At 32.7% G+C, this 26,636-nt stretch overlaps 1 protein-coding gene across 1 annotated transcript in view; it reads right to left on the minus strand.

Annotated features, from left to right (window-relative positions):
• Positions 1–26,636, minus strand: part of LOC132707903 (uncharacterized) — a 184,591-nt gene that overhangs the window by 140,800 nt on the left and 17,155 nt on the right. Inside the window, exon 2 of the mRNA XM_060679926.1 lies at positions 15,372–15,722. Within this exon, the coding sequence (XP_060535909.1) occupies positions 15,372–15,649 (278 nt within the window). The 5' untranslated portion in view covers positions 15,650–15,722. The remainder of the gene's footprint in view (positions 1–15,371; positions 15,723–26,636) is intronic.

Raw genomic sequence — 26,636 nt, forward strand, 5'->3', positions numbered from 1 at the left:
TTTGCAGATCAAAAGTTAACGGGGGATCATTATTTGCAACCCTTAGAGCACCAAATAGAGCAATATATAGAAGAGATATATAAATATATCGACGCTGATTATATGGCAGCAAGACGGTGCCCTTCCTCACAATGTTGTGTAAGTTAAACATTTTCTTAACATGGAATATCCCAGAAGTTGTATAGAGAACGGCGGAACTATGGATTGGCCAGCCAACAGCCCAGACTTAACTGTACTGGATTTTTTCTAATAATAATGTCGTGCAACCGGCAAAGCATTTCAGAGACAATCAATCAGTTAAGAGACAATCCGGAAACGTTACTAAATGCAAGACATCATATAATTAGAGTGTATGAGAAATGTCCTCAGGAAAATGGTGGTCACATACAGCAGTATTTAGAATAGTTAAATAATTTTATACTTTAGTAAACTTATATGTCAGAAAATTGATTGCGTTTTGTTTTATACGTCACTTGGAAAAAAACTTGCCTACTAACTGTACATTTTGTTTTTTTATTTACCTTGATATCTCTAAAAACAAAAAAGTTACAGACAATTAAATGGGCCGAGTTCTATGCACGCAATGTATAAGTTTTTTGTGGTGGTGATGGAGGCTTTGATTATGCTAAAAACTTGTATACCAGTTTTTACGTATTTCACTCCGGCATGGTGGACCGCGTGTCCGTAAGAAATTACTGTACAACCGATACATATTTATTAACAAATAAGTAATCCCTTCGAGAGGAATCGAACCGACTCGCCGAATAGGCGCAAGAATTGCAAATCGTGGTTGCAAATATCACTTCTCCGTATGTAACTGATATTAATGCGGGATCACGTTTGGAAAGTGCCGTGTTTTATATGTTCGGATCATGTAAGAGGCCGCCGAGCCATAACTTTAATTTTGATGTAAACGGTACTACATCGACGAGCGATCGAGCACGCAAAGCTGATGTATTTATCGATATCCACATGTTCGTACGAAGCAGGGGTTTTTTGCCCTAATTTTCCGATATATGCATTTTCGAAAATAATTCGAACTTAGTCATTGTAAATTCACAATGCAATACAATTACAATATCAAGTCACAACTGTTTCTTTTAAGACCACACTCCCTCAAACTCGATGTTATAGGTAAAGTAAACATGGCCTTATAGTCAAGAATTTATCCGAGATTTACTTAGCTATTTAAAGCCATTAAAGCCATTAAAATAATCTCCCATTCTCAGATATTCTTATCAAAAAGAAATCAGACCTAACACTGGGTTATTCTGTATACAGAAAACCTACGCACGCAGACCAATACCCTAATGCACATCATCATCCGTCCCAAAAATCAACGGTTATCAACTCTCTTGTATACAGACCCGTAAAACTATTTCAAACCGAGTCACTTAATCCAGAATTAAAACATCTGTTATACTCTCTAATAATTTCCACAACAGAGACATTAAGCATTCCATCACAAAGTACACTTCACCACAACCTTTCCAAGATAATGAGTCCGAAAGCAATCCCACACTTGCCACTGTTGTCCTTACATTCACAAAACCAATGGCCCCATTCCTAGACATATAACGTGAAAACCAGATTTACTTATCACTTGTCAAAAACTTTCTCAACATCTTCGATCTGTCAAACACAAAATTCCGTTTAAGATGCCAGGAGTTTACAGTATTCCATGCATATGCGGCAAAGAATTGGAGAGACCGGAGGAAAAAAATCAACTAGGCTCAAAGAACATGAAACAACCTTAATACTAACACCAACAAACTCATCGGCAGTTGCTGAACACGATCACGAAATCGAAATCTAATTATATTCGATAAAACGAAAACAATTAACAAACGAAAGATCTATAGCAATCTATGTAACAATGTCAACTTGCGTATGAAATTTTAAATAAAACTCAAAAACAAATATAAAAACGATCCATTACAGAATTATGCATTCATATAACTCCAAGACATAAAATTGTATACAATATAATATCATTAAAATTCACAAGGGCATAAATAATCCTATTTATCAGGCTTCCAACACATATAATCAACTTCCTGATAATGCCAAAAATTTTAGGAACTATCTAATTAAACTTGTCTTTAGGAATTATTTATACCAGAAAGCATTGTCAGTGTCAGTGCATAGTGTTTCACATAGGCGAGCCGTTTATTTGTTATTTGTCCTTGATGTACTCTCCCGAGTATTTTTGTATGTATTTAATAAGATTCGTTAGAAAGCATGCGATCTGTATTTCTCAACACTAGTGAAACTAGTACATTAACGTTATCAAAACCATGGCGACTCTCTCCAAACCTTTTCAAAATTACGTATTATTACGTAAGTAATTCCAAATCTACTTCCTGCTAAACCTATTTGATCGAATAATAATATTTTAACATTGTTTAGTCTATATGTGTGTCAAAATAAAATAAAATTTTCACGTAGTGAATAAAAGACTTTAGAGTTCCTTAGTAATATATTCCTTTTATAAAATAAATAAAGATGTGCATTCAAGAAGAAGGTGAAGGAATATCTTGTGATTAAATGCCTGTACTCAGTACAAGAGAATAAGTAGGTTAGGCGCCATTTTATTGTATTTATCGATTTGGAAAATAAAGGTTATTATTATTTTCGCTCAATACTTCTAAACTTTTCGCTTTGAAATTAGCAAAAAACTTTTACCTTAGCTCAGCTTATCTTACGACTTTATCTAATTTACTACAACTTTTTAGTTATCTACCGATACTACCGCACGTCCCTAATAACAGAAAATATTGCTCGTATCAATGTTGGAATATTTATTAAAGTTCCTAATTGAATATCTTAAATACTAATCGGGCTGGATAGAAACTCTACGACTTCTGAATTTCGAATATCTTTCCGTTAGCTGTTAGTTAATAACGTGAAAGACTATTTTTCAAATGACGTGGTGCCACACAAATAATTAAATTGGATTGTTTCCAAGGTATACAAACAAAGCACATTCTTGGAAAATTATTTTGCGTCGTTAAATTTTCCAAATTATAAACGAAACGACCGGCAATTGAAAATCGGTAATCGGTTATCGAATATTTCTTGCCTTGGGAGAATTTGTTGCTATGAAATCGTGTCGTCTCGGCACATAAGATGATCTAGCAAATAAATCGAATCATATAAAATCATCATAACTTTAAAGTATAGCCAAGAGTCGGAGAGTCGGAGGACATTCGGTAGAATAGTGAAAAACAAATTGAAACGAACAAAATCTCTGCCAAAAAGTAACTTGCTAAAACAATTTTTTTTTAAGTTTGTTTCTTTATACGTGAGTATAAACTCACAAAATAGATAGTGCATTTTTAGGCTCTTATGAGGATTCTTCCGGAAATTTATAGCTGTTTTATATTAAGTTCAAGCCTTTTAAGTGAAAAGGGCCCATCTTCTAAACAATTAAAAATTAACAAAATAAATAAGAATTAAAAGTTGAGATTTTCACGAAATTATATACATATATATATATATATATATATATATATATATATATATATATATATATATATATATATATATATATATATATATATATATATATATATATATATATATATATATATATATATATATATATATATATATATATATATATATATATATATATATATATATATATATATATATATATATATATATGATGACACTATATTCCGGGATATCATCCGTTCGCTCGTTGAACTCCGACTGGAATCCTGCAAATCTTGCATCCGACTGGAATCCTGTGTTCGAAGTGTTTTCGGAGCGCGAGCATTGAAGATGCCAAGTGAGATTTTGGCGAAACGTCTGCAGGATTCCAGTCGGATGCAAGATTTGCAGGATTCCAGTCGGAGTTCAACGAGCGAACGGATGATATCCCGGAATATAGTGTCATCACATTTTTCCATCCGTGAATCAATACGTGAGAACATATATATATATATATATATATATATATATATATATATATATATATATATATATATATATATATATATATATATATATATATATATATATATATATATATATATATATATATATATATATATATATACAGGGTTTTTCACTTAAAACTCCGCACGCCAATAAGTCCAAAACGAAAAGAAATATTTAATTTATGTAAAAAGTAGTCAAAGTGAGGGGTCAAGTAGATATTTCCTAAAGTTTAAAAAATTCGACGCCTGTAAAGAGCTGGGCGTCGCGACGCGTCGAAAAATTATTCGATTACAGAGACTTTGGAAATACGCGCATACAAAAGTACATATTATTTAAAAACTTTTTTGTTATTTACTCAAACTTATTTACTTTACCCGTTTCTAAGTTATACCGATTTAAAGTAAACATTTCTTGATTAATAAAAAATGTGATTAACGCTAATTTTTACAAGTATGCCATGAATGTTAGTTACTATGGCAACCATTGTTATCGCAGTTGTTTTAAGTGCAATTACAAACGTAAGTTGTTATTGCTGTATCAAAAAATTGTCACATTTTGTCACAAGAAATATCCAAATTTGTTCGGTTAAAAAAAAAACTAAGAATTATTATGTGAAAATGGTGCAATTTAGCAATGAGGAAAAAGTAGACATGTTACTGGTGTTTGGAGAATGCAGATGCAATTGTAGAGAAGCAAAAAGAGTTTACGCACGGCGTTATCCGCATAGAAGAGTCCCCGATGCAAAAACCTTTTCAAGTTTATATAAAAACTTAAGAGAATATGGCAGCTTCATAAAACCTAAAAGAGATAGGAACAGGACGGCTACAAATGATGAAAATACTGCTGCCGTAATTCAGCAGGTTGATAATAACCCCAAGATATCCCTATCAGAGATAAAGGAAAATACCGGTGTTACCATAAGTTCTTCGTGGAGAATTCTACATAGAAACTCTTTTCACCCGTACAAAAGTAAACTAGTTCATAAACTAGAACCAGGCGATTATGCTAGAAGAATGTATTTCTTAGCGACATTGTCCGATTTCTATAGCCAAGATTCAAATTTTCTCTCGAAAATTTTATGGAGCGACGAAAGTCGATTTCAAAATAATGGAATCGTTAATAGACACAACTGTCGTTTTTGGTCCGAAAACCATCCTCGTTGGATTACAGAAAGAGGTAACCAATGAATTTTTAGTATCAATGTTTGGTGCGGCATATTAAATGGATTCCTTATTGGACCTTACTTTTACGAAGGAACTTTAAATGCAGATCGCTATTTAAGATTTCTTCAAACTACACTTCCGGAACTATTAGAAGAAGTGCCTCTTGACACTAGAATGAATATGTGGCTACAGCAGGATGGAGCGCCTGCACATAATGCCCCAATAGTAACGAGGTATTTGAGCCGAGAATATCCCAATAGATGGTTTGGTACTAATCGACCGGTAAGGTGGCCGGCGAGGTCCCCGGACATTACACCACCAGATTATCTTCTTTGGGGTTACCTAAAAAACGTTATCTATGAAGAACCTATCGAAGATATGGCTGATCTCATTAACAAAATTAGTGCAGCGTGTGCCGCTATCACAAGAAGGACTCTCCTACAAGTGACCCAAGCTCATCTGCTAAAAGTTTTTGATAGTCGTGTTCGAGCAGATGGACATAATTTTGAACAAAATTTTTGAAATGTCTTATTATGTAGTTAATTCCAATAATAATTTTGGTTATTAACTTGTAGGTATTTTACTGTTTTTTCATTTATTCATCATGTTATCAGAACTAAATCGATAAAAAATAATAAATAAAATCATACTAAAATAGTTGAAATCTATTGTTTGCAATTGCACTGAAAAGAACTGCGATAACAATGGTTGCCATAGTAACTAACATTCATGGCATACTTGTAAAAATAAGCGTTAATCACATTTTTTATTAATCAAGAAATGTTTACTTTAAATCGGAATAACTTAGAAACGGGTAAAGAAAATAAGTTTGAGTAAATGACAAAAAAGTTTTTAAATAATATCTACTTTTGTATGCGCGTATTTCCAAAGTCTCTGCAATCGAATAATTTTTCGACGCGTCGCGACGCTCAGCTCTTTGCAGGCGTTGAATTTTTTAAACTTTAGGAAATATCTACTTGACCCCACACTTTGACTACTTTTTACATAAATTAAATATTTCTTTTCGTTTTGGACTTATTGGCGTGCGAAGTATATATATATATATATATATATATATATATATATATATATATATATATATATATATATATATATATATATATATCCGACTGGAATCCTGCAGACGTTTCGCCAAAATCTCACTTGGTATCTTCAATGCTCGCGCTCCGAGTGTTCGAAGTGTTTTCGATCACCCGTAATTTCTTGGTATTTCTGGATCATTGTCGACCACCTTTAAATAAACATGCTTCAATAGAGTTATAAGTAAAGCATCTCCGAAGCACACCGATATTGTGCTTGGGAATCTAAAGAGGGTGTTGCAAAATATCGGAATAGGAAATATAGGAATATTGGAAGAACTGGAATGTTAACAATAAAAATTACTCAATTTTTAGTTTGCTGACAACTCGCAGATGAAAACAACGTACCAGAAAACAGCGCAATAGTTCTAAAGACGAAGACAGGCCAGGGGCAATAAGAGCAAAGCAATCCAGAGAAATGACAGCAAATTCAGTATTGGATTGCCACAAGGTGCTGAAGGAAGTAGCAAGTCAGAATAAGATGACGCTGTTTAGAGTAACAAGTCACGAATGTCATCAAACTAACTCAATTGAACCGAGACAAAGACACGATAGAGAATTCCAAGTCCAAGATCTACCATAGAGCCACTGTCGCTGGTGATGCTAGAGGAGGAGGAAACGGTCACCAAGGGGCCACGAACGTAAGTTAAATTATGAAGGAGGTCACAAAAGATCATCTGGGATACAGAGACAGGCTAGGCAACATATTTATCCAATTAAGAGGTCCATAGAAAACATACTCCTTATTTTCTTTAGCGAAGTCACCTTTTATGGCCAATTAAACATATAAGACTGCTGACTTAAAAAAAAGAGATATTTCATTATTAATGTTCTTATGGACTGTTCCAATACATTATGGCGCGGCATATTTTTCTATTTTTACACCACCACAAGTTCATCTTATGTCAAGATCTCAAATTCTCCTCTCACTTCACTATTCAGTAAACGTCTTCCTTAATTTATAATGTTTACTCTACAAACCTTCTCAGATCCTCCGAAAGCTATTCTCAACAGGTTCAAAAAACTTAAAAAGATGCAAAAGTATAGAACAAGGCCTCAAATTGGCAAGATTGGAATTTTTAAAATAAGACATTAATATAACTGCGATTTTACAGTTCCGCAAATTGCCACAACACAATATCGAGCGATTGGATTTCGGATTATTTTCGCAAGCCCACATACTTGAGAAAATACATCGAGGTGCGCGTAAAATACGTAACAAAAAGATCTCGGACGAATTTATAATGGCTTGACCTTGTTCCCGTCTGAGGTCCCCTAAAAATATTGCGTTCTATTTTTAAAACACTTTTGATTAATGCAGTGGCTTTACTTTGTACTTTAAATCGATTACCGTGCCTTAATAATGAAAATACTTAGGCAATCACATTAAGCTCGTGAGCGAACGTACGAGCAGTTTAGATTGCAGTAATGGCTTTTGGTATTCTCATCCATGCCCGAAAAGACGCGCCGACTGCAGCTGGTTTCTCAGGCTTATCGATTAAGTAATAAATTTGGTTCAAATAAGGTTTACCAGTTAAAATCAAAAGGATAATATTGTTCGAATAACAACAAAATTAAACGAAATACTTCATAAACTTATCAAAATATATGTGTCTCAAAGCAACCAATCCGATAATTATAGAAAAGATCCAAATAAAACGACTACTAACTTTTTCTTCTTCTTAACTTCCAGCGTAAATACGTGGATCGTTGAGATAGGAATCGCTTCTAGTTGCATGAAAGACACTGAGGGTTAGGTTTTGGTTAAACATCTTTGTTTCTGGGTTTTCCGGAAATTTGGCGAGGTAAATTAAATCCTTGTATTTGACAGCATTAATATGGAATTTCCCAGTGTAACAATTCTGGAGTTCTAGGGCCACTAATGAATTTTGAGATGTTTTTCCTTGGCCCTTTTCGGTTGTAATTTTTCATTTGGAGAAGAAAAGTAGGTCCCAACATATGTTGGTTTGTGGTATGCTAATTGCGTAGAAGCCAAAGATATTTTGAAGATTCGGATTGATCTAGTGAGAAATCGTCACTTTGCTGGATAAATTCAAGATAAATCGTCCAGTTCTGAAAACTACAATCTTTACCACAGTCGATGACCTCAAAAGGAAAAGTTTTACGCCCTTTTTTGTAACAGACTCGTCATATGTATGCCTGCTGATTCGAAAGAACGTGGATGATAAAACTGATTTCTTGCGAAGGGCTCTCTTTACATCATAAAAACTATTACATTTCTTCAAACGCGCTTCCTTTTCTCTTTCTTGGGGGTCAGTGATTGATTCCATTTTTCAGGTAAGGACGGAAATTTCTGAATTTAAAGAGCCACAAAGAGTACAAGAGAGGGATACGCAAAGGAAATATTAAAGTTTTTATTGAAAAAATCACTGAAAGACTCACACACATTACATGAAGTTTGGCAACATTCAAATCTACCAGGACAGAGGGAATCTTTAAGCGAGTAGTGGGATTTTCTTACTTCCAGCGACTTTCAAAATATATTCATTTTCGTCAGCGTTTCTTATAACAAGAATCAAGAGAGTTTCTGATATATCTCTGATACGACTGATTACACATTTACGCACCAAAACTCGAACTTTTTCCCCTAAGTTTTTAGTAACTGCAATGGTAAGTGTTCTTGCTAAATAAAATAATCTTGCAGTTGCTGAAGGCTAGCAACGTGAAGGTTGTAACGCCTTATCAACGTAGGATTGAACATTCATCACTAACCAAAAAATGCGTCAAGTTAAGCTTTAAAGAATGTCAAAAACCAATGCAGGAGGGATCCAGAAGATTTGTAAATGCTGTTTTAGTCACGAGCATCTACTGCTAGGCATAACTAGTCAGTTACTTTTCTTGAGGTAAAAATATGTAAACAGTTTTCTAGAATGGTTGAAATCAGTTGCACAGTCCATTATTACTTACTGATTTTACTGTGGTAATATTTTAGTCTGTTTTAGGGCAGTACTTATGTCAAATCTGTTCAAACAAACTTCTATTACATACCCATACAAAATTATAATTTTAGTAAATAAGGTCACAATTAACAGAGTTATATATCCTGCGAAAGGAACTCAAGAGTTTAAAACAAAAAGTTAAAGTTAGAAATATAGATTATTAATAATTATTAATAATATGTTTATAAAAAATTTAGTCGTTAGAGTCAAAAGTTGTATTGTTTGTTAAGTAAAGTTAAGTTGTAATAAAATAGAAAATTAAAACTAATGAGAATTTTTTATTAAATTATAGAGTTGTAAAAATTGTTTTTTTCATGCACATCTTTTAAGTAAAAAAAAGTGAAAAAGTGAAAATGATGCGATTTTATTTGCCAATTATTTTATTTTAGTCAAATTATAACTATTTTTTTCAAAAAGTATAATGTTTGTGAAGTTAAGTTGTAATATAATAGAAAATTAAAACAAATGAGTTTTTTTTATTAAATTATAAGGTTGTAAAAATTGTATTTCTGATGCACATCTTTGAAGTAAAAAAAAAAGTCAAAAAGTGGAAACGGTGCAATTTTATTTGGCAATTATTTTATTTTAGTCAAATTTTAAATATTTTTTCAAAAAGTATAATGCTTGTGAAGTAAAGTTGTAATATAATAGAAAATTAAAACCAATAAGGTTTTTCTTATTAAATTATAAGATTGTCAAAATTGTATTTCTGATGCACATTCTTTAAGTAAAAAAAAAGTCAAAAAGTGGAAATGGTGCGATTTTATTTGCCAATTATTTTATTTTAGTCAAATTTTAACTATTTTTTTCAAAAAGTATAATGTTTGTGAAGTTAAGTTGTAATATAATAGAAAATTAAAACAAATGAGATTTATTTTATTAAATTATAAGGTTGTAAAAATTGTATTTCTGATGCACATCTTTGAAGTAAAAAAAAAAGTCAAAAAGTGGAAACGGTGCAATTTTATTTGGCAATTATTTTATTTTAGTCAAATTTTAAATATTTTTTTCAAAAAGTATAATGTTTGTGAAGTTAAGTTGTAATATAATTGAAAATTAAAACCAATGAGGTTTTTCTTATTAAATTATAAGATTGTCAAAATTATATTTCTGAAGCACATTCTTTAAGTAAAAAAAAAATCAAAAAGTGGAAATGGTGCAATTTTATTTGGCAAATATTTTATTTTAGTCAAATTTTCTATATTGTTTTCAAAAAGTATAATGTTTGTCAAGTTAATTTGTACCTAATATAATAGAAAATTAGAACTAATGAGTTTTTTTTTATTAAATTATAAAGTTGGAAAAATTGTTTTTCCGATGCACATCTTTTATGTAAAAAAGAGTCAAAAAGTGAAAATGGTGCGATTGTATTTGGCAAATATTATATTTTAATTAAATTTTCAATATTTTTTTCAATAATAATAACGTAAGCACACATTCAATTAATATAATTTATAATAGTTAAAATTAAAAAAATATAAATTGACAACATACAAAACAGACAATATTTTTGTATTTTTTTTATTAAGAAATATTTACGTACATGAAATTCACATTTGCAAAAACTATTGGAAAGCATAATTTAATGCGATAAATGCGATTAACAACATTAATTACATTAATACTTGTTTTCATGCTAAGGAACTAAACATTTTCAGACAAATTACAGGTAGATATTCTCACTCCTCAACTCCTCTGTCAATAATAGCACTTTGAAAAGAGTAACAGAAGTGAAGCATCTCGGAGTGAACACGTCAATACCGTCATATCATCATACTTTCAATTATAATTATTAATAGATAAGTAAAGATTTTCAACAGGGCTCACGCTTATCTTAGCCTGTATCGCGCGTACCGAAAGTTAACAGATAAAATTTTTGAAATAACTTTACTTCCAACAAAATTTTAAGTGACCGTGTGATATTAGTAAGAATTCCATTTAATGTAGGACCTCGACAATGTCTATATTTATTATTATTCTCTTTAGAAACGCCAATAGTGAAAAAAAACCTCTTCTGTTTCGCAAACTGAGAGGCTGCAAACATTCACTGCTTAGACCTACTTGTTCACTGCTATACTTTTGGATCGACACTCGTTATCTAATTCGCAATGTTTTTTTACTTTTACTTTACTTTAAACTACTACAAAATAAATTAATAAATAAATAGAATGATTCCATTTTCTATTTATTAATAAATAGAGTAAAACTTAAACAAACACTTTTTCTTTACCTTCTCTATATACAATAATAATAAAGTTTAAGTGAGACAGAACTCTCTCAATAAACCGGGTTTCCATCCACTTAAGATTGTTCTCATTAGCATAAAACAGGTTATAAGGCTCTCCATTTTAGAGATGGGGCCGCTCCCTATCATTATCCGAATACCCTGTACCTTCGCATGCACCAGGCGTGCCAGTAAATATCTGAATTGGGTTTTCACCCACCGAATACAAGAAAATTTTGGAGAAAAATTACGCTCTCTGCTGGCCATTTCAGAACCTCAAAAGTAATTTCCAGCATTTTCTCTTATTGGCACACATTTATCTAAATGTTTATACGCACAGTCTGTTAGTTAATTTAACTATTTCGTGCGTCGAGTGGGGCCGTACAATTTTCGGTCATTACCTCATAAAAATTAGTTTAATACGCATCGGCAAACAAATAAAGCGCCTAAACGTGACGTATACAATAATAATCTTTGAGGTCGCGCCGCATGAACACACGGTATACATCAACAAATCATTGACATTGAAGCAGAGTGACTCATGGTTTCAGACAAGTTCGAATTGCGTAACCAGCTGGAACCACTTTCTCGTTGCCGAAGACTTATAAAGCACCGCGTCTGCAACAACCGTTTTGTTGAATGAAACAAAAAAGTCCGAGGCTTTGGGTTCGCGCTCCGGGACTCCGGTCGTCGTTACTGCCGCTTTTACTCGGTGGCCGATTCGAAATGCCTTAAAAGTTGTTTGTTTTCGATTAGGTACTATAAAGACCTTGCCCGCTGTTAATGGCAATAGAGGCAAACAATAGGTCAAGTTATGAATAATTGTAAGGTCGTTTTAGTTATGCGGATGCGGCCTGGAAGAAAATGTTCGCAATTAAAAAACGCCCGATGCGCTTAATTTGCATGAAATTGTTTTAATTGTTGAGTAATTCGGTTTTAAGCAGTTTACGGCTCAAATATATATGATTGTGCAACAATTATTTTGGCAAAAGAACACATTTCTGGGGCACTTAAAGATTTTGCATTTTAAAACATTTTCTGGCATCTCGCAAAGCGATGTGTTGTGTTCTTTTAACTTAAAAGATCAAAAAGAGAACTGGTTCGAATCTAAAACTTCCATCAAGCAGTTTACATGATCTTGAAAAAACCAATCTACTTTTAACAACAAGGGTGATCATTTTGAATCATTCACATAAATAGGGACTGTCTCTTACGACCAAACAATTTTTTTTTTTTGCGAAAATGTATCACTAATATTTTCCGGAAATTGGAATAGTCATAACAATCATTGAAACATAAAAACTGATGTTTGCTCTCAGTTCTTGGTTAGTGTCAGTTTTAATTTATAATTTTTTATGTTTCTAAAGGCTTTTAAAAAGTGAAAATAATTCTTTTTTATGATAACAATATCATACTTTTAGTGTGACATAAATATCTATTAAATTTTTCCAGCATTTCAGTTTAAAATCCCCATCTATGAAAATAAAAATAGAAAACAAGAACTGTTTTCACTAAATAGACTTTTCAAATCTTCCCGGCGTTTTTCCAGATATACTGCTTGGCTTCGTCAAGGAAACTCTGAACGAACCACCAGCTGCAAATGTTTGGCGAAACGCCAGCAAAAGAGAAGAAACTCTCTTTGGAAAATTAAAATGATAACTTTTGATTTGACCTCTAGGACACACAAAACCAACACGAATTCACGCAAAGTTAGCGAGAAGTTTTCCGACGTTCATTTAAAAAAGCACTGTTCATTCTAATTTACTGTCAATTGAATGTCAATAATTAAGGAGTCGATTTTTGGGTCTATTTTACAAAGAAAACTTCATATGAGCATGTGTCCTAAACGCCTCAACTTTTAAGATACGGGGTGGTTAAGTGTAAAAAAATAAACTATATTTTGTTAATACCTGTAATACCAGTTTACTTTTTTTTAAAATACGCCAATGGCGGGCGCACAGAATTTCACGTAGTCTATTTTGACAGGCATTGATGGTACGCCAGTGATTTCTCTTAAAATAAAAATTAAATTCTTACAACCTCCAATCATTTCTAAAGAAATTTAATTTTTAGATTTATTTCGCTTAAAAAAATAAGAACCTCTTCTCTGCATGGTCATAACAATATCGTTAATATGACAACAGGCAGAGAATTATTGTCACTGACGTAATTGTCTAACTGTTTTATTGAAATGCTTCAAAAGATTCAAGTACCAATACGAACTACTTCAACTCTAAGGTGTATTTCTTTTCATTGTAGTATTCTTAAGGCCGTTGTTTGACATCAGTTTTTAAATTCAGTTCTTCGCGTCTTATTAATTTGGTGTTTCAAATATCCGAACACTGTTATTTTAAAAAAGAATGGTCGAGTTTACTAATGACTAGTTGGCATATGCAGGCATTTTATGTATGGTTTGGCTGATGAAACAGATACTTTGAGGACAAATAATCATTTAAAAGTGATCCATTGGACTGTAAGAACCTCGGAAATCGAAGAAGCAATTTTAAATTCAAGTAATGAAAATCCTGAACTTGGTACAAGAAATATTGGAAATGATCTAAACGTCTGATTTGAAAAATGTTGCACGATTTCCTATTGTAACTATTGTTATTATCCCTTGTTTGACCAAGAAATAATATTTATAGATCAAGTTAACTTTTCCAGAAATGCTATCAGAAATTTCCACAATAACCATATTTGGGCCGATGAAATCCCCCATGCAGCTGAATAATTTAAACATCAACAACAGTTTTCGGTAAATTTTTAGACTGGAAATTACTTAATTGGATCCTTTTTCTTGCCAAAGAGGCTAAATGGCTCTAATAATGGCAGATTTTTAGAAAATGATTTGCCAATATTGCTAGAAAATATGGTTCATACATGACGGCGCGCCTACTTACTTTAGTGTAGCGGTAAGAGAATATATTTAAATCATACATTTAATAACCGATAGTCCGATAGTCCCCAGTTTGGACTTTTTCTTATGGGGGCCTCATAATATATATATATATATATATATATATATATATATATATATATATATATATATATATATATATATATATATATATATATATATATATATATATATATATATATATTCACGTATTGATTCACGGATGGAAATCTTTCCATAGAACATAATAATTAATAATTATTAATTATTAACAGACAATTTTGTTTAAAATTATTAATAGTAGGAAGTGTTTTTTTAATAAGAATCGTTTGTTATTTATCTTGTTGTGAGGATGCTATTTTATTTCATTAAATTTGTAAAAGTCTCCTAACTTGGTAACTAAAAACTAAATATTTTGTTTTAGATAGATATTTTATTTTTCACAAAAAAAGGAAGTCAGGAAGAAAGGAAGAAAAAAATAATGACATTTGCATTCATTTATGGGCCGATTTGATTTCTTATTAATTTGTTTTAGTCCGTCGTACGGTTTTCACTTAAAAATGAACAGTAATTTCTCTTCATGCTGTTATATTAACGATATTGTTATAACCATGCAGTAGAGAAGTTTAATTTTTTAGAAATAATTGGAGATATTAAGAATAATTTTAATTGGCGTACCATCGATATCTGCCAAAATAGACAGGTGAAATTCCGTATGTCCGCCACTGGTGAAAAAAATTACATAGTATACATAGTATACATAGTATATGTGTGGCAAATTCCATCAAAGTGTTATTAATTAAAAAATTAAGTTAAAAGTGGTATTTCAGATACTAAAAAAATATATTTTATTTTTGAAAACTTGGCAAAAGTTGAGACGCTTATGTTGATATGAAGTTTTCGTTTAAAAATTATATAACAGGAATATGTATCATTTATTTTATGAAGAATATTGCCGCACAGGAATATCAGTCAACTAGATTCTACCTATTGACTCTATCCTGATCCAATAATGGCAACAAGCTTTCATTAAGGACAAAATGAACATGCAAAATCAGCATATGGAAAACGACCACTTACCTTTTCAACGTCTGATGCTTGCCGCCATTGATAGCTAATCTGGGTTTCCCCTTGTCGGTGCTAGTGCTGGTGGGCGTCATAGAGCTATGACTGGCGGTAGCCGTGGTGTCGGATACAAAGCTACTAACGCTAGTCTCTTTGCTTATCGGCGTAGCATGCGCCTTGCCATTGCTTACGATCGGCTGTTGGTGAGTTGCAGAACTCAAGGTCAACTGGAGGTGACCCTTAGGCGGTATCGGTGGCGGTTTTTCTTCCACTGGGAGCATATAGGAGAGCATTTTGCCGGAGGAAGGTTATGGGAGCGAGGAGACGGACATGGGGATCATCTTATGACCCCGAACGGTGGAGGAGCTGCAACAAAAACATTTTATGAAATTATAAACAACATATCAAGTTATAAAATTGTACCATAAAGACAAACCCTCAAATTCTACAGCAAAATTCATTTCTACGATTTAATGTAGAGTGTATAGTATAATATTTAACGTAACTATTAGAGTATTCAATTGGCAATTTATGACAGTGAATAATGACTCGGTTATTAGAGACAGCAACAAGTGCAGCAAGACCAAGTGTTTATCATGTGGGTCTAGAGTAAGTAGATACATGATTACATTTATAATAGGACTTTCTGATAGGAAATTTCGAAAAATACTTTTTTAATAAATTATATTATATTAATTTTTTTTCAAAGAAATTTTCACGTGCAACTGTAATACTTTTTATAAAACTTCTGGATTCCTCCTGCGTCGGTTTTGTTAGCTTCTTCAGAGCTTGACTGGCTCGCATTTTACTCTATACATGCTTTTATATTGTTTGAGGGGGCGGAGCTAAATGAAGAGCATACACACCGTCTCGGATGACTGATTCACTGACTGAGTCACGATTAAGATTGCTAGGTTGCTTATAGATTTCTATAGACTCTTGGATTTTTCGTTTTTAGAAGAATTGATTACACGCAAGAATTTTAGTTTTATCGAATGAAATTTTACGTCCGGTTTGATGGTTGTGTTCAGCATCTGCTGATGAATTTATTTATCTTAGTCTTAACGCTCTTTCATGTTCTTTGAATCTAGTTGATATTTTTCGTCTCGTCTCTCCAATGTATTCTTTGCCGCATATGCATGGAATGCTGTAAACTCCTGGCATCTCAAATGGGATTTTGTCTTTGACGGATCGAAGACGTTGAGAGATTTTTGGATAATTTGATATGTGGTCAGTGATGTTTTGAATATAAGGAATTACAACAGTGGCAAGTGTGGGATTGTGTTCAGTTTCATTGCTATTGGAAGGTTGTGGCGAAGTGTATCTTGTGATGGAACGCTTAATATCTTTAATGTGGAAATTATTAGAGAGAAGAGCAGAGGTAAGGTGTTTTAATTCTGGGTTCAATGGCTTGGACTGAGACAATTTTACGGCTCTGTAAACAAGAGAGTTGATAACCGATGATTTTTGGGCCGGATGGTGATGTGACAATGCAGTGTCTGTATGTTAGATCTGCTTTTCTATTGATAAGAATATCTAAGAATGGGAGGTTGTTATTAGTTTCTATTTCAATGGTACAACATATGTTGGGGTGTATAGCGCTTGAATGTCTAAGAAAATCTTGATAATCGAATCCAGAAGTTTTATAAAAAGAATTATATTATATTATTTACTAATGAAAATTTCAAACTTCCGCGCGCGCTTTTGACAACCAAAATACCGTTTCAGGAGATGAAACTGTGACAACTTTGATTTAACGTTTGTTAATAATAATAATAATAATAATAATAATAATAATAATAATAATAATAATAATAATAATAATAATAATAATAATAATAATTAATAACATAATAAAAATAAGTATTTTAAGTAATATTTTAATCATTTTTACGTCCATGTGGATCCTTACTTATGTAACGGACAATATAAAAGGATTAAAATTGACATAAAATGGGGAGCCTTGGCTTAAAGTTAATTAAATATTTGCATTAATATCAATTTTAATCAGTAATATGAGAAAAACTAATTTTCCATTATTTTTAATTCAAAATTCAATTGGTGTTTCGTTTTTTTCTATAGTTCCTTTTAACTTTAAACGCAGCTTATTTTTTAGCAATTTTATTTAAGGTATCGGATATTTTGACATTTAAATTCTGATTTAAAACAAACTCTGAATGGATAGCATCTTAGTTCTCCAAACGTATTTTAAAAATTTCTGTTTCCTCTGTTGACTGAGAGAAGGCTAGTTCAATCCCCATTATTCAAAATCTACCACTATCAAGCCATTATTTCTTGTATAAATTTTATCATACTTCTTCTAAGAACTAAGAACCATTTTAACAATCTTAAAAAATGAACATATCATTTTTTGTTGCTGGACAAGTCTTTTTTACCTTTAAAATTTCAAATGTAGAAGATTTGCTGATGTTTTATGTTTCTTCCTAATATGTAACTGGTTTGCAAAAGGTTTTCCTTTTTTTATCATTTTCAAATTTTAGTGCTTTGAAATGTAGAAATATCATGCATGGGAGATAGCTCCAGCACATTGCAAATGCAATGCAAATTAAAAATTTAAAAAGGAAAATTAAATTATAAATTGAATCAAAATAGTATTTAAAAGTATCCGGTTGAAAGTTGCTTCCAAAAAAGCCAAACTAACCAAAACAGGACATTAAACTAAAACTGGGATTGTTTTGATAACTCCAAATCAAATTTGACCTATTAAACTTAACTTATATCCTTCTCAAAAGTTTAAAAGTAAAAAAAATTCTCAATTTCAATGTTGCGCACAAACTTTTTTGAAATCATGACAGAAAAAATACAACGTCGAAATCTTATTAAAAATAATCTGTAAGCCGATTAGATTGGTTTTCACTTGTAAATTGGATACCGAATCCTAGCAAGTGTGTTGCCATTTTTCCTGTGTCGCCATTAAAATGTCACGAAATTATGGTCGATTCATTTCGTTTGTGTTTTGCACCTCGCATATTATTCGTCTCATTAAAAACGTAAACAAGTCGATTCACCAAGCGTAATAAAAATAACATCACTTTCCATTCATTTACTTTGATATTGTTTCAAAGCAAACAGGCCACTGTTTATTTTATCGTTAAAAAAATCTCATCTGTAGTATTTCTGTTTTGTTTATTTGACCCACATTGGGATTTCGATATAGGAAATATATTATGCACCATTATCGTGAGACTAACCGTAATGCCGACTGGTGAAATTGTATTTCCTATTTTAGAATGCCATAATAAGCTAACTGTTACACGTGTGTGAAATTGGTGATAAATTAAGGACATTTGCACTATTTTTTTGTAATGAAAAATAGTTCTTAAAATGGTTCTTTTTTAGAATAAAGATGAAAGTAACAAAAAATTAATATTTAAAAATTGGTATGACACAATAGCCTCAGATGTTTTTGAAATAAGGTGAAATATTTATAAAGATTTGAACATATTTTTATATATGTAATCCATTATAGTCAATAAAAAATAAATGTTAGTAAACCATTTTTATTTGACTCTTACTTGACTTGTTATCCTACATAAGCGGCATAGGAGCTTGCACTCTCAAATTTCTTGGTCAAAAGTGAGCCGCTGCTTCGATATGAGGAAGATATAAGGTAAAATATAACGTCACTTCTACCAGTAAAAATAAAATAAACATTTCTATAAAATAAACTGAAATATCATTCAATAAAAGAAGAAATAAGAAGTAATAATATAATAATAATAATAATTATATACTTTATTCAGGTAATTTCGACAAGGAAAATTACAAGAAAAGGCGCAGTGCAGCGCCTAGACGTATCTGCTTGCTGATTTCTACACTTATCCTTACACATAACATCACACCATGGTTTTAATTAATGTTTACAATTGCGTTAAGTACCCACTTAATTATATAACAGAAAGAAAAACCTAAACCTACCTCTGTAAATAAAAATATATATTAACTAAAGTCGAAGCTAAAGTACTGTAAGTACAACAAATTTTTAAAGAATTCTAGGCAGTGCACATTGGTTTGATTCTTCCTGCGTTCTGTAACTTCTCAATGTTTTTTTCCATTTTTTTCTTTAAATTCTAGAGCATAACCACGTTTTTAGTTTATTTGGAAAATAATTTATTGTCGCATTCTGAACGGAATGGCAGGTCATTATATAGTTTAGGCAAGTCGTAACTGAAGGACCTTTCAAATATACCAGATCGGTGACGAGGAACTATATTAATTAAATAAATAAAAAATGAAAATCTAAAAATACAATACAGACGAAATGAAAAAAAAAGGGCAAAGTTTTATAATCCTTTAATAAAAATATTTACAAAAATGTTTCTATTCGACGAAAATTTGAGTCATTAGCTTTACATAATAGTTGAAAAATAAGAAAGAAAAATAAAGACAACGTGCATCGATACTTAAAATAACAAAGGCAAAGTTTAAACGCACATACAACTTCAAAGAAAATTAATAAACATTTTTTAAAATGGCATACGAGCCCAGACGCATATGAATTCGTGAATGAATATCAGAACTAATTTTTACTTATTTAAAAAAACCCAGGGGTGAATAAGGGTTTACGGCAAGGCTGCTGCATATCACCTACATTATTTAAGATCTACGTGGCAAAGGCTCTAAGGCACTGGAAGAGGAAGTGCAACGGTATGGGCATCGACCTTGGGGGTACATGTTTGTATACCCTACAATTTGCGGATGATCGGGTTATCATGGTCAATGATAAAGAAGATCTAGAGTACATGACGAGAAAATTGCAAGGAGAGTATAAATAATGAGGCTTGGAGATCAACACGCAAAAAACCAAATACCTACCGATTGGCGCAGAACTATCTACTGTACAACTAGAAAATGGGGAGATACAGCATTGCAGTGAATATACTTACCTGGGAGTGATATTTGATACAACTGACAAAGACGACGAGGATATCAAAAAACGAATAACTCAAGCTAGACGAATAGTTGGCTGTCTGAATGGAATATTTTGGAGTACGGAGTACTGGTAAAAAGCAGTCTACTATACGGCACAGAAACGTGGAGGATAAGGGGGGCCAATCGAAGGAGAATGATAGCAGACTTCCGAAGAAAGTAATGGAGGGAATAACCAAAGCCAATGTAAATGGACACATGTAATTTTGCACGAGTTTCAAAAGACGCTTGTTTAACAACGTTCAAAAACAATGGATATGGGTTCTAGAAAGCAAGTTAAATAACAAAGAGAAGTCGAACGCACAACAAGAATACGACATTTTTATTTTAGGGGAAGGAAAAGCCACTTCTTTCTGTAAAACGAAAACGTCATCGACTTTTATGGGCAAGGGAGCGTAAAACCTGGTTACCACTACCATCGGAAGGAGGATTCATATTTCAATAGGATGGCGGAGCATCCCAAACTGCTCGAACTGTCAAGTCCTAGTTTGCAGAATGGCCTTCAAGTAGTCCGGACTTATCTCCAATTGAATATTTATGGCACCAAATGAAAAATTCACTCCGAATTTCTCCAGTCCGCATTATTCCCGAACTAAGGCAAAAATTTCAGGAAATTTGGGATAACTTTCAACTCGAATACTGTGAAGTATTAGTGAACACTAAGAAGAAGAAAATCGATGCCGTTTTAAAACAAAGGTGGCTCCACTCGATGGTAATGCTATGGTAGCTTTTGGTCCAATTGCGCCAGACCTCATGAAATATATTTAATTTTTTTACTATAATTAAAATAACCCACAAATATTATTGATAATTTGTTAATAGTATACGAGGTGTGGTCAAAAAATGACGAGACTTTTAAGTTTTATCAAAAAGTATTTATTTATTTATCAAAATTAAGATTGTCCCCTTCAAAGTAATCGACCCAGATAACGTTTTTTTCATTTCTCGGCGAGTATTTTCTGATATAGCCTTGAGTTTTTCCAGCGATCAATCGCTCCAAACCTCCTTTTTCTCATGAGATTCTTAAGTTTTAGGAACAGGAAAAAGTCCCAGGTGGGCATATCCAGTAAATATGGTGGCTCAGGCATGATTGTGGTTTTATTTTTGGCCAAAAAGTTAGACACAAACAACGGTGATCAGGTGCAGTCTCGTGATGCAAAATCCATGATCACTTTTCCCACCATTCCAGACTTTTTTCTGGGCACATAACTTCAAGGTAATACTCTTTATTGACAGTACTACCTTATTGTAAGAACTCTTGATGTACTATGATACGATAACAGTTGGCAATTGTGGTTTCGACGTCATAACCATATACTCATGATTCGTAACCAGTTATAACGTTTTTGCTCAAAACTTCGGAAAAAATTGCAATGCGAGAACCAATAAAGATGCCGCGGGCTCTTCAGCCACTTTTCTAATACTGATTCGAGGATTTTTCAATATCATTTGTTGTACTTCTTCAACGCTTTCATCAGTTATTGACGTGCTGAGGCGTCCAGAGCGTTTTTCGTCATCGGCGTCTTCTCGGCCATCTTGGAACAGCTTGTAACACTTTTTATTACAAAATTTCAAGTAAAATTTTCTTTGTTCTGTCTCACAAAAAAAAGTATACGTGCAAATTAGCTGAAACTGAAAATATGTTAGGGACATCAAATTATATTAGTTGTTTCTTTCTATGGGCAAATAAAGCAAGAAATAAGAACTCATCCAGTTATTATTATAAATTAGATATATAAATTAAATAATAACTGAAATTGTTAGTTGGAATTTATCACTTACGTATATATTTTAATGAATTCTCTACCTATTTATTCAGTTTCCACAAAAATTTGTATATTATGCAACAAGTGCCGAACGTGTTGCATACTATACTTTTTCTACGGCCGTTAGTTTTTGGGTACATTTTCGCAATACAACACGAATACATTCATTGACATGACAGTCAGAATTGACAAATGTCAAAATTCAAAGCGTGGGGAATATCTCCGATAGCTCCCAAACCCGTGCGGTAAAATTCCGGAAATGTCCGAAGTGGCTCGGATTCGTGGGAAAAGAAACTGACGTGGAAAGTGACGCTTCCCGCACGCTAGATCGGTGCGTAATTAGATATTTTACAGACGGGAGTATAAAAGAAAATTATGCTACATTTATTGCGTGGCCAAAAACGCTTCATTCATAATGAGCGTATTATTGATTAGAAATAAGTGAGTAGGAATTATCAAAATAAATATAGTACATCTTCTTTACTTAGATATCAAAATAACCTTAGAAAAAAATACGAGAAATGGCTGACAATAAAATTATATGACATGAAAAAATGGAATGAAATTGTAGTTCAAAAACTTAAGCTACATTTTACTAAGACATATTTTTCCCAATAACATTATCACGGGTTTATATTGTTTGTATTGTAAAATTTGCCTCACTTTTGCCATGCCACTTCGATCGAGTTCACTTTCAGCTTCGGTTCAGCTTTTCACTGACGTGACTTCATACCTGTGAAAGGAGAGCGGGACGGTCAATTGCGTAAGAAAAAATTCATCGGATTCTCGTACATTTTGACTATGAAATTAACGCCCTTAAATGTCCCGTTAAAGCGAATTTCGCAAAAGTTTTGAGCGCTGAGTGAATTTCCGATAAAATTTTAATCAACAGGACCGAAATCTGGGCGTCAAAGGAAAAAGAAACAAAAGTTTCAACTGGACGCGCCCTTGTAAATAAGTTACGAAGGGAGCGCATAGGCGTGCCCCGTATTATGTTATAACGGGGTATACGTTTGAAATTCGAAAGCGCATCGAACAATAGACGATTAGGTATAGAGGCGAACATAATATTAGAATTTATCCAAGCCCAAACAATTCAAAAAAATCTAATAATAATAATAATAATAATGTTTATTGTTGCCTATGGCTCAAGTTGCAAGAGTAGGATAAAGCAACAAGATTGCTTTTGAAAAATCATCGGTGAGCGGGGCAAGTTCGTAGCGCGTAGCGCGAAGCAGCTTTTTATTTTAAAAAGAAGGCGCTTCGCTATTTCTTGTCCTAGAAGGACGCATTGTTTTTCTATCGTGCTACTGCGGACTGCTATGAAACATTCGCAAAATCGATGTAATTTAATTGTGCATTCAGCCTGTATAAAGTGTCTCTCATATCTCGTCGAACTTCAAAGTCTTTGGCACACTTTGGTAAATACAAAAATTTTTGCAAATAATAGCGATTTTTAGTAATTTTTTTTCAAATAATTATCAAATGTTTTATAGTTTTCCTTTAAGGGCTAATAATTTACCTACGAAACGGCAGTTCTCGGGATCTTTTTTATTTTTTGTCCATTACCGACACACCCTGTATATAATTGGAAAACTGCCAGAAGTAGAGGTTCTCGTCCAGCATCTCCCACATTTCCCAGTCCATGATTTTTTAAAAAATTTAAATTTGATAGCACCCAATTTCTACTATTTAAATGTGCGCACGGGCCTCTTCTTCCCTGCTAAATTTGAAGCTATTATCTGCAAATTTAGGACACTTAACATATTTCTTGTATTGCACGGACTATCGAGAACACTCTGTAAAATAGGTAAAAACCCTAAATACAAAAGTTTTAGCTGTCTGTGTGGGCTACCTCTTAATGTAAACGAAAGTGGTATGTGAATCATAGTTTTTCAGTTTTTTCAAATTTACGGCGCACCATGTATATTTTTGAAAAATTGTCAAAAACAAAAGTTTATCTAACCGAATCTTCTGAGTCTTTTTGAACAAGAATTTTTTCGCAAATGGTTTTTGAAAAATAATCTTTTTCGTAGACCCTTGCAAACGCGATTTTTATATATTTCTTAATACGTCCCGACCCCGCAGCTCCCATTTTCAATAGGTTCCGTCACGAGGCAAAGCTGCATATATGTGCCAAATATAAAGCCTATTGCTTCAAATTTCGGAAACTTATCGTGTTTCATAGCAATGTCCAAAAAACAGTAGAAAATCGCGAAAAAAAAAGATGGATGTCGGCGTCAGATGGAGGCCGAGGAGAGAGAAGAAATTTATAAGCTTGTGGATCTCATGGAGTATTAAAAAAGAGGTAAATCTCAATTTGGTAGACCAAACGGTTACAAAGTTATTTTGGAAAAACCAAAGGAGGAGAATGGAGAACGCAGAACACAACAGACAAAAAAAAAATTTTTTGCGACGCTGATCATTTCTGTACCAACGACGGTCCCCTAGGACCAACCGTTACAGAGATATAAAATTTTTATACGAGCGTAGATACGCTCGAAAAATTCGATTTCATCGATTTTTGAAAGTAACAAGCTAGTTGAACAAAATGTACTGAGGATAATCAATCGACCAAAGTTTTCTCCAATAATTTTAAATACATACCCAACAAATAAAAGAAAATTTATATAATAGAGTGTGTGAAAACCCAACAACGTAAGGAGGAGATGATCAAGCGGGAGGGAAAAAAATGGATGTTATTTTCTGGTTCCGCTGAATAAATGAAACCTAAAAATAAACCAGTTATTGGCTTAAATGTAAAAAATTAATGATTTCATTGAATGAAAGATGCTTAAAAAAATTGTTTTCCATGTTTTGATATTGTTAATGCGCTTTTCCGCAAATTTAGATGGAGCATATGATTTTGAAAAGTAATTTTATTCTATAAATAAGTAGCAGACCGGTGTTTAATAATCATGTAAAATAGCAGATTAGAATGCAATTTTCTTCTTTTGGGCTTGTGGGATATTCGACAATATCTTTATGGGTATGGATACTATGTCACCGTGATTAAAAAGAGTCCTAAAGCCATTCTTCAACATTTAGATCGAGGTAATGCAAGTAGGGGTAGATGCTTTTAAAGTCTTTTAACAATAAATGATATATGTCTGGAAAACTTAAGTTGTGAATAACTAAGCCTAACCTTTTAGTGGTTTCAACAACCTGGAGCGAAATGTTATCAATCCTTACTAAAAAATCATTTGATAATTTATTAACGCTATTTTTGTTTCCGAAAGTAAAAGAAAATAATGCAAGGATTAATCCAAGGAATTCAAAGGAATTTAAGTCATTACTGGAATTACGGGGTACTTTGCTTTTCTACGATTCCCGACTATTTCAAATCGGATTGAGAGAGTCCAATGAGAAATGTAACATTTGCGACGCCAATTTATTCTTTTCTTGATATAATTGGATAGGTAATTTTGGGCAATGAACTAACTTGAAACACCTAGCCTCAGAAGTTTTAGATGCCAACCATAAATTATTAGGCAATCGGAGGCTATGTAAAATATAATCAATATGGCCGCCAATATAACTACTATTTTCAGGTTTAATAATTCCTTGAGTAGGTCAAAGCATACTGAACGCGTAGTCAAGAGTGTATGGTGGTTATATACCAGTTCACAAATGTCCTTAACACCGAGATAGAATTAAAACTATCTAAATTGTTTATCACATCAAGGTTCGATCAATATGTTTTGAATCGACGTGGTTTTGTGGAATGGATACATGCGTTTTTTAGCATGCGTTGGGAATCTGAATGCAATTGTTTGAAGATGCGTAAGTGGCGCGAGATTCATTACAAAATACCTTGGCCAATAAAATTATTATTATTAAATTACTAAATTTTAATATGCTTCCGCTCCATAACAAAATTTATTTTAGAGAAAATTTTACATATTCCTCGCCTTATATTTATTATTTACCACCTGCACAAGATAGTTCCAAGGATATATCTATGTTTTTGACTAACTAACCCGTTTTCAACGGTACGTATGTAAAAACAATGGCAGTCATTTCTTATTTGTTGCTCATGATTTTACTTTCGAGAGATAACGAGTTAACAAAAGTTTATACAGCGTCCTATTGCCAATTCATTCCAACAAATGTTCAAAACATCTTCAATATTTGTTTATTCTTAATTGTGAATGGCGCAAATGCGTTAATTATTCTCTGCAGCATGTTCTCCTCGGTAGTTGGCCGTTCCTTATAGATCTTTTACATACCCCCACAGAAAAAATTCTAATTTGGTTAAGTCGGGCGATCTCGGAGGCCATCCAACTGGCCCTCCCTCTTCCAATCCAGCGATTTCCGTACGTATTATTTAACTCTGCTTTGTCGCTTTTCAATTTTATTCTGTTAGAAAATAAATAATACCAATTTGTTCATAACACTTGATAACCTGACATTTCTACAAGAATTGCGCACGTTGTGTCCAGAATCTCGTGGTGAAATAACGAGATTTTGACGAGGTTGGAATGAATTTGCCAAAAGCGAAGAAGTAAGCATCTAAAAACAAATACCGAAATAGCCTACAAAGTACCAAATTATTTTTTAAACT

Source organism: Cylas formicarius, unplaced genomic scaffold (assembly GCF_029955315.1).
Source record: "Cylas formicarius isolate icCylForm1 unplaced genomic scaffold, icCylForm1.1 PGA_scaffold_9__14_contigs__length_23061073, whole genome shotgun sequence".
NCBI lineage: Eukaryota > Metazoa > Arthropoda > Insecta > Coleoptera > Brentidae > Cylas > Cylas formicarius.